We start from the raw sequence: 9,999 nt of genomic DNA on the forward strand, positions 1-9,999 counted from the left end.
AGGCTGGCTGCTGCTTCTGGTGTGAGAATACAGTCTTCTAGGAGGAAACACCATACCACCAAGAGTGTATTAGCAGGGCTGGAGAGATGGCTCAGCGGTTAAGAGCACCGAATGCTCTTCTAGAGGTTCTGAGTTCAATTCCCAGCAACCACATGGTGGCTCACAGCCATCTATAATGGAATCTGATGCCCTCTTCTGGTATGTCTGAAGAGAGCAATGGTGTACTCATATAAATAAATAAGTACTTTTTTTTGAAAAAAAAAAAAAAGCAAGCATATTAGTGTTCAGAACATACTGTTCTGATCAATTTTTCCTTGATTAGAAATCTGCTTTGGTCTCCCTGCACGCTTGTCTGTGCCACATGCATGCAGTGCCCTCAGAGGCCAGAAGGTGGCATCAGAGCTCCTGGAACAAGTTACAGATGGTTGTAGGAACCACGTGGGTGTTTGGAACCAGCTCCAGGTCCCTGCAAAGGCAGCACGTCCTCTCTATCCCAGAGCTAAGCTAACCTAAAGGTGACTTTAGACACAGTCGAGGTGTCTCAGCGGAGCAGGAGCATCGCAGGCACACACACTCCTCAGGGTGGTTTTACCACCTTTCCTGGTTTTCAGTTTTCCTCCCTTGAGTTGAAACCAGGGGAGATCCTGGCATGCATGGATTGTTCTGGTAATTTAACAGGGGCAGAGGCAGTGCCCTTCTCTGTGTCTTACGTGGATTACGTTTCTTTTTCATGAGTGTTTGAGGCCATACCCTGGACACCTGAGCATCCTGCCAAGACTTTGTCTTCCTGTGGTTTTTCCTAGTGGGGCTGGGGTGGAGGAGGGCTTTACTGTTCTATTCGAATGCCTTGTCCTTCCTGTTCTTTCTTCCCCCAACCGTGTGTGTGTGTGTGTGTGTGTGTGTGTGTGTGTGTGTGTGTGTGTGTGTGTTGATCTTGGAAGTTGATCTTGGTTGTGGCTCAGGTACCATCCACCTTGTCTCATTAGTCTAGAGTCGCCCTGCAGGCTAGGCTGGCTGCCTGGGGTGGGGGTTAGGAAGAGCCCTGGGGGTCCTCTTGTCTCCCTCCTGGTCCCCACCTGTGTGGGGTTACAAGCACCCCAGTACATCCCACTTTTCCCATGGATTCTGGGACTAAGCTCTTTACTGACTGAGCCTTTGCCGGCCCTGTGCTGTGTCTTCTGTGACATTTAGGAAACACTGAAGACACACTGGGATCGATTCATTATTTTTAAAACTGGTAAATAAAAGGAAAACTCAATTCATCCTTACATTCTGGTATGTAATACACCTGGTTAGGTCAGGAGGAAAATATAAAAAACAAAAACACCTTAATTAATATAAATTCACTGGCCTAGACAAGGCTCACAATAGCTACTGAGATCACAACAGGGACAAGGACATCAGGGCCTTTAGTCAGTGAGTGACAATACCCTCTAACAGATCTACTGCAAGAGGGCAGAACTGGAGTTCTTCATTTAAGATTCAGTCTCCATAAGATTCAACTTTTTTGATTTTGTATTTTTACTAAACCCTTGTCATATCTAAAAACCTCTTGGTCACAAGTGACATTAAGGTAACATACTTGCTTGGTTTTGTATGTATAGTAGTTTTAGGATAAAAACATGAGTTTGGCTGCCGACCTGGCCCTGGAGAGCTGGTGGTGCTTCCCTGCCTCTGTCCTTAGGCAGCATTGTTGGGTTACCATGTTGCTTTAAAGTCACATGAGGTACTTAACTTTTCCTGATTAAGCTGCCATCTTTATGTTAGGCATCTTTACTTCCAGAGATTAAAAAATTAATATTCAGATGGTTTCCTATAATTTTAATTTTTTTCAAACCTTATTTTTAATGATGGTACTTAAACACTTTAACCTCCCTTCTAGCCCACCACCCACCTAAGTAGTGGGAAAGAAAGGATATGGGGGAAGTGGACCTGTTTAGAAAGGTTCTTTGGAGCAACTATCATCTATTTGTGTTGTCTGGAAATCGACAGTTCAGCTCACAAGTCATCAGGCAGTGGCAGCTTGATCAGAAACACCTCGCGGATACAGCAGCAGTCCAGGATCTACCTCGGGTCGGGATAGCACACAGGAGTCAGCAGTGTGGCAGAGACAGCCAGGCCTCAGCTGTTCTCAGGCCTTGCTGTACCAGCAAGCCAAGCTCTGTCTCGGTCACTCCGTGGAGTCCTGTTGATACCCTCCAGCATCATGAGTTCTCCATGTGCCTTTCCTAGGCACTGCATCCAATCAGCCCGAGTCTGAGGAGGCAGCAAGAAACTGCAGTGCAGCACCAGGAGGCTTTTGGTGCGTTTCTCTCTATGGAGTCCTGACACATGCAGCGCAACTACACAATGCAAGGCGGACCAATACATGCCAGCAAAGAATCCTTCATCACGTGTCCTTTCATGTGCTTGCTTTAGCAGAACATCCGCTCTCCTGTGTCTGCTTCAGCGAAACGTTCCTTCACATGTCTGCCTGAGTCTTTCACACCCATATCCACTTTAAGGAAACGTTCCTTCGTGTGTTTGCCCCAGCAGCACACCATCTAACTGACTTTCCAGAAATCCCTCAAGTTCCCAGTTAGAATTCTAAGCTGTAGAAAATCAGTGAGAGAAGCCTGGTCCATGCCCCCCCCCCCCGCCTGGCTTTCCCTCCCACCAGAGAGAACGCTTTTGGTTGTGTTTTTAGTGTAACCCTCCAGTTCTGACTACACGTGTGTGTTTTATAGTGTATGTGTGTACGCTGTAATACAGTTACATGTGGTTCATGTACAGTTATAAGTTTGTGCTTTTTTTTTTTTTTTTTTCCCTAGCCTAGATTTAGAAGCAGCTCACGTGGAGGTGAGCTAACCTGACAAGTCTCTGTCTGATCCCAGCTCCCCACCCCACACTGGACGCTGCCTCCTGTCCTCCACATGTGTGCGTTTTAAAAAGTAGCTTACCATTTACAGCTGTTCTTCCTGTTTTAAATTCACCGGCGCATCGTCATTCACGGCAGTGTGTGAATGCTAAGCCTCTTCATACACAGGTAGCCCTGAGTTACGAGGCTGTCCTCGCCTTTCTTACAAATGACGCGCTTATTATTCCAGTTGGCCTGTTTATCCTTGGGCTGCAGCCCTAAGAGCATGCCAGGTCACACGCTGCACAAACCTGCCGTTTCTCTAGGCATCAGCACCACACTTTCTCCAGAAGTTCTATCACATTTTGCATTCCTAGAAATTAAGATGCTGTTATATCTTGTAACTCAGTGAGCCCTAAAGGAATACAGAGTAGATTGAGACACATGTGGGATAGAAGGAAGGATTGTAGTTACTGACGAAGTGTCAGTTTAAATCCAGGCTGCTGCCACTGCTCTTGGTTAACGGCCAGAACTGGGTGAGAAGAACCTCCGCTGAAGGAAGACACCACTGGGTATAGGTCAGAGAAAGCAGGCCGGCTCTGCCCTTCCCTCCTGCTGGCTAGTGTTGTTCATAGTGCCAGAAGGTGTGGCCTCCTGGGGAGAGAGTCAGAGGTCGGAACCAGCTGTGGGTCCTGCAGGCTAGGTTCTGATCCATAAGGCAGGGCACGCCCACTGGTGCAGCAGCAGCAGGCAGGTTGTGGGATTAATCGGTCTCCTGATTGGATTCCAGGACTGCTCCGTGGGTGAGAGAAAGAATTGATACTGTAAAGTATAGGTCACAAACCTATAGTTGGGGACCTTACAGGTCCTAGCAGAGAGCACAGTCCTGACGTTTTGCTAAGTGGGACATGTAGCCAACTACCTCCTAAATATTTGTTTTAATACCCATAGGCTAGTGCTACTCCCAGTGTGGGTTGGAGAAAGGCTAGCACAGAGACTGGTAAGAGACCAGAGTGCTCGGAACAGGAGTTGAGGGTGGGGACGATACCCCAGATGCTGGTCTCTGGACACGGTGTGTCTGTAGCAACGCTGGGCACAGCAGCTGTGGCTGCCTGCATAAGTCCTGCACAGATACATTGAGGACCTGGGATAGGAGGGGCTGGTTGGGAAGAGAAAAAACGTCAACAAGAGTGGGGGAGGGGTAAGGGAAGGTGACGGGGTAGTGATTCTGTGCATTCATGAGATCGTCAGAGGTCTTAGAAAGTCAGTTTAGTGTGAACAGGGTTCAGAGGGTTTTTAACCTTATCATGAATTAATTAGTGAACTATATTCAGAGGAAAATGAAATATATACTTTTAGTATAACTTCTCTGGCTATATTTTGTGTGTGAACTATGTAAAACATGAAAATGGTTCTTTTCGATAAAAAACAAATTAGGAAGTATTATCTGAGTTTTCATTTGGCACAGTAAATATTTTGTATTGAATTAAACTTTGAGGACTGAAATTGCCATTTGCTGTTAGTAAATGTTATTAGTAAATTTACTTACTTTGAAGTTGGGCATTTATAGATTTAGTTGGTAAAATTTGGGTTGTTCACATATGGCCATGTAGCAATCTGTAGTTTTGAGAGAGTGTCAGTATTGTCTCTACTGTCTTCTTTCTGGACTTTCTGCACTCTTTTTGTCCTCTACTGGATATTCTTTTAAGGCTTTTTATTGGAGATGGGGGATAATTAAAGTTTTCAGTTTACAAGTTTGTGAATGTATTTGTTTTTGTGGAAGAAGTGATGCAGCTGGTGCTTGGGTTTGAAGCTCAGAGCAGAGTCATTCACTCATCCAAGAGCTGCTGTAGGAAGGACTGGGGGGGAGTCTGGACTTTTCCCTATAAGGAAAAAACACCAAAGACTGGTTTACAAGACTCCTAGTGTTACTACTAAGAGAACAACTTGAGAGAGACAAGTCTTATATTTTATGTATAAACTTTGTAAAATTATTGGACAACGCCATACAAAGTATTTTCCTGCTGATGTAGGAATCAAAGTGTACTTGTGATTAATGGCTGAGGAGTAAATGTCTCAGAGGAGCAGGGTACTCTTGAGGGCTTTATAGGACTGTCTTCTTCAGTGCTTGCCCACCACGGCCAGGAGATCTTGATCATGATTTTATGATTAGCTGGAAGAATGTCCTTGGACTTAGCTGTGTATATGTCCATGTGTCTGTGTACACACAGTGGCTTGAAACATTCTCAGGGGCTCAGAAATCATGGGGCCTGCCTCATAGGAGCTCTGAAGTTCTTATGGAATTAGAAATGTTTTCAAGATGAAAACCACTGGTTTGTCCAAAGTCGCAGCAGAAGGCTAGAGTAGTAGGTTGAACCTAAGTCTCTCTTGTTCTAAATGCACGTGTGTTTATCTTCACTGTCGTTTCTGCTGTTTGTAACCAAGGCTATAGATGAAATATATATATATATATATATGTAAGAAATTAAGAAACCTTTTCTTCCTTCCTCATACCTTTGAATTGTACCAACTGAGACAATATTTCTGCATTTCCACATCTTTCCCAAATCACTTCTGGGTAGTATTTTACCACGAGATCACTTTGTAAATGTTAAACAGTTAGACGTTTTGTTGCTGTTGTTTTAACTGTATTTTATTGTAGCTCATGCTTTATATGGATTGTGTTACAGCCTATGTATTTTGGTTTTGTTTGAAGTGAGTCCCTAGAAATAACCATGTTCTTTTGTGTTTAGCTTAGGTTGCCCTATGATGAAGTCTTTGCTATGGCTAACGACCCCTTGGAAGGCTTCCATGAAGTGAACCTTGCTTCACCTACTTCTCCGGATCTTCTTGGTGTGTGTGACCCGGGAACCCAAGAGCAGACTACCTCCCCGAGCGTCATCTACCGGCCACACCCCTCCACATTATGCGCTGCCCCTCTCCAGGCCAATGCCTTAGATCTTTCTGATCTTCCTACACAACCCGTGTACTCATCCCCGAGGCATTTAAACTGTGCAGAAATATCTAGTACCAGGTAGGAGATTACCAGCACACTTACTTTGGGTTACTGTTATTTTTGCTTGTCTTAAGTTATTCTTTTAAGAAAATTTGAATAATACAAGTTTGCGCATGTGGAGTGATGCATTTTTAACCCTTAGACCAGGAATCAGCAAGTTTATGCAGATGACCAGACTAAAACATGCTTTAGGTTTAGCATGTTGTGGGATATCTGATCACTCTGTGAGCCCCAAGATTGTGTTATTGACTAAAAATCCTGTTTCTAGTTGTGTGACTCAGCCCTAGCACATAGTAAATCCCAGTATTTGGGAAGTGCACGCCTTTAACCCCAAACAAGGAAGGTAAAGTGAGTTTGTTGAAGGAAGCATTGACGTAGTGTCCACAAAGTGATGAATCAGAGAAAGATTTGACAGAATAGGATCTGCCCAACTCTCAGGAGGGGAGAGAGGAGAGGGAGGCTACTTGAGGGGCAGTGGAGAGAGGAGAGGAGGCAGGTTTATTGGGGCAGTTGTACAGGGACAGGTTTTGGAGAGGGAGCAAGCTAGATGCAGTTGGACAGAACAAGCCAGAGAATGTGAAGGAGCCAGAAGAACAGATTGTCAGGGTTAGTTTGAGGCCAAGCAGAGCAACTCAGGAGTAGGCGAGAGAAGCCAGATTGAATCAGTTATCATGGAGATTTTTGAGCCAGGACAGCTGAGTTGAACCAGCCAGTCAGAGTTCAGAAAGAACTAGAAAGGGTGAGCTTATTCAGCAGCAAGTCTCAGAGGCTGAAACATTCTAGGCCTAGGTTAGATTGTACGATAGCTAGAAGCTTCCAGGACTCGGCCTAGGTTAGCAGTCGGAGGCAGTGAGCCTCAGAGACATTTACTTCAGGCAAATGAAAGTTACTTTTACATTAGCAGGAATAGTGTTGTTTCATTTTGTCTTAAGATTTTATTTGCTTTTATGTTTTGTATATGGTTGTCTAGCTTGCATGTGTTTCAGTGCCCTGCATGTGTGTGGTACCTGTGGAGGCAAAAAGAAGGCATCGCATCCCCTGGAACTTAGTCACAGATGGCTCCTAGCCATCATGTGGGTACTGTGTCCTCTGTAAGAATATCAGGTACTCTTAACCACAGAGGCACCGCTCCAGCCCTGACCATACAGGTTTTGTCCCAATTCTTCAGTTTTATTTTTATGGTTTGCAAGCAGCCGCAGGCAGTGTGTAAATGTGTAAATATGACTGTTCTGATAAAACTTGTAGAAATTTCATACAATTTCTACAGGTACTTCAGTGTGCCTGATTTCTAGTCATCCGTTCCTGGCTTATGGGCCCAAGGAAAACAGGCAGAGACTTGATTTAACCTTCAGGCTGCAATCCTTGTCCCTGTCCTTATGAAGTAAGGCACTTTGTGTGGTGATGATGGTTTTTCTGTGTTGTGCAGTATAAGTGATAGCCGTCAGCCATGCGGCTGTTGAACACTTGAAGTGTCCGGTACGAGGACCTGCTGTAATGAGATGTAGACTCACTGGAGCTGGTTCACTGCAAACCTGACCTTTCTCTCCTTACAGTGTTCATGGTCCAGATTCAGCATCGTCAGTGGCCTCTGCGGTGGCAGCAGGGTTCACGAAGTTAACCTCCAGGAAGGACAGCTGTAATGCAGAGAGGGAGTTTCTGCAGGGTGCCACTGTCACCGAGGCTTCTGCTGGCAATGATGACATCTTTGGGTTGAGCACGGATAGCCTGTCCCGTTTACGAAGCCCATCTGTTTTGGAAGTTAGAGAGAAGGGCTACGAAAGGTTAAAGGAAGAACTTGCAAAAGCTCAGAGGGTAAGAAACCCACGTTGTCCTTCCATACAGTGTTAGAAGTTTCTGGTCGGGACAGCAGCTATGTACAGTCTCACAGCTTTGCCTGACTCTTCCTACACTCAGCCTCAGTGGGTGGCGGCCGTGGGTCTGCGAGATCACCTGAGTGTAGGTGGGCGGTGTCCGTGGGTCTGCAAGGTCACCTGAGCATAGAGAAGCTCTGCCTGGGAGTAGGAACTGGGGTCTGAGACTCTGAAGCCGTGGGCTGACTGCTGTGTGTCTTGCTTTATCTGTTATACCATTTCATGGGTTTAATCCCACATGAACTCCACGTAGTTAAATTATGTGATTGGCTTGGGAGTCACTTCCCAGAAGGCCACCAGTCTAGGTCATTTTACTTGGAGGAACTGTTACAGTAATGTCAACATTTTTTCTCCTGCTAATTGTGAAAATTGCCTGTATTTTATTTGGGGAATTTCCTTTCCTTAATAATTTCTATTTGTCTTCAAATTTATGGCCAGCTCTTATTATCCTCTCCCCCCTCACCCCCAGCAACTAAAACAGAATTGTAGAGAGAACTCTATAGCGTTAAGAGACAGGGAACATAGTTATGTGTGTGTGTGTGTTTGTGTGTGTATGCATATGTGTGTATAGGGGGATGGTCTGTCTGTTGTGTGTGCAGAGGCAGAAGACAGCACGGGATGCTTTCCTCCGTTGCTCTCTGTCTACTCCTCTGAGGTAGGGTCTCTCCTCAGACCCTCTTCCTTGTTAAGCTAGAAGCTCACAAGCACCACCGGTCCTTCTGTGTCCATGTCACACTCCGGAGCTGCTGGGCCGTTAGAGGCTGTGCTAGGGTGCTAGACTCCTTCAAGTGTGCTGGGATCAACTCTGCTCCTCTCCATCCGGGCTCTTAACTGTTTAGCCCTCTTTCTAGCCTAGGAAAAGCCATAAATGAACAATGTTACTTAATTAGCCTGAAAATAAGAGTAGAATTGAGACACAGTGAGAAGACCTGGGATGATAAAGACTGAGAATTCAGTGACATCAGCAAGAGAAATAGGGAGTCTTTAAAACATCAATAAAATTGACAAACCTCCAGTAGGCTGACAGAAAAAAAGAAACAGATTATCAATATTCAGAGTAAAGCAGGTATTGCCCCTGACCCCACAGACAGCAGAATTAACAGTTTAGGAATGATATTTAATTTAATATCATTTAATATCAGCATATCATCTTTAGGAGAACTTGAATATGAGAATACTTTCTGAATTCTGATCTTACATGTCAAGATCATGTTGTTGATCTTTTGTATTGTGATGACTTACTGCTTGTCAGTACTTTTCTGTTTAAAGTAAGTCTTGCTTCTTGTCCCTTTGCTGATATGTGCCCTTTAACTGGTTTATTTAGGCTGACTAGACTTAATGCAGTATTCTTAAAATTTGGCTAAATCCATTGTCTTACCGTTGTATTCTGTTGTTCCAGTTGATCAATTTTATTCCTTTTGTATTAATTCATTTATGATCATTTCAGTCTTACTTTCTTTGGTGCACTGGCTAATTTTTGTTGCACTGAGTAGTTGGTTTATGGCCAACAGTGAACTCCTTTAACCGGTCACGTCTGCCACAGTGGCACACTGCCTGTGCACAGCGTGAGCAAGATGCGTGTTTTCACTTCCAGCTCTGGGCAGTGAATCTCATACACTTCCTTACATATTTTAAATCTCACCGCAGACTTTGACTTTGCATTAAACGCTTGATTATTTTAAAGAGATTTATCCAAGCTGTTGTTTCTAGTGTCACGTTTTGGTTTCATGTGTGTCTTCTACATTTCTAACAGGCATTCTAACCCTTTCTATTTAAAGGGCACCATGACCATGTTTCCTTTCCATGTATGATGGGAGGACCTTTTTTATATGTGAAAACTGTCCCTTTTTACCTTAGTTTCTCCTTTCTTGGGTTCATACTTGAAGGCTGATGTAGCACTCTCTCTCTGAGTATTGAAGGTTTTGCTTCGTGATCTTCTGGCGGATTGTTGTCACTGGAAGTTGGGGGTCACCCTGCCGTCTGCTGCTCTGTGTGTAATGAGGGAGTCTTCTGTAAGCATTTCCGCTATGATTTTCCTTTTTAATGTCATTTCTTCAGGGCTGTCTGGTGTCTGTGTTTGCATGCATGGGTGTGTGCATGTGCGCATGTGCATACACACAGAGTGTGCTGTGCTATAGGGCTTTTGTCTTCATAAAATATTGGACATTTTGGCTTCATTTTAAAAAAATCTTTCCATTCCTTTCTTAAGTCTCCTCTTTTGAACTCCTATTATATGTACATTAGATTGTGGGGTTCTGTTTTTTTTTTTTTTTTTT

General features: G+C 44.3%; 1 protein-coding gene across 3 annotated transcripts in view; it reads left to right on the forward strand.

Annotated features, from left to right (window-relative positions):
* The window catches only part of Rab3ip (RAB3A interacting protein), a 43,364-nt gene that overhangs the window by 6,874 nt on the left and 26,491 nt on the right, over window positions 1–9,999 (forward strand). For 2 of the 3 annotated variants that reach the window (XM_021204933.2, XM_021204934.2), the window contains exons 2-3: window positions 5,590–5,870; window positions 7,406–7,664. In XM_021204933.2, coding sequence (XP_021060592.1) covers window positions 5,620–5,870; window positions 7,406–7,664 — 510 coding nt within the window. In that variant the 5' untranslated portion in view covers window positions 5,590–5,619. The remainder of the gene's footprint in view (window positions 1–5,589; window positions 5,871–7,405; window positions 7,665–9,999) is intronic. The other variant, XM_029542315.1, reaches the window with a different exon arrangement.

This window comes from Mus pahari, chromosome 9 (assembly GCF_900095145.1).
Source record: "Mus pahari chromosome 9, PAHARI_EIJ_v1.1, whole genome shotgun sequence".
In the NCBI taxonomy this organism is placed as follows: Eukaryota; Metazoa; Chordata; class Mammalia; order Rodentia; family Muridae; genus Mus; species Mus pahari.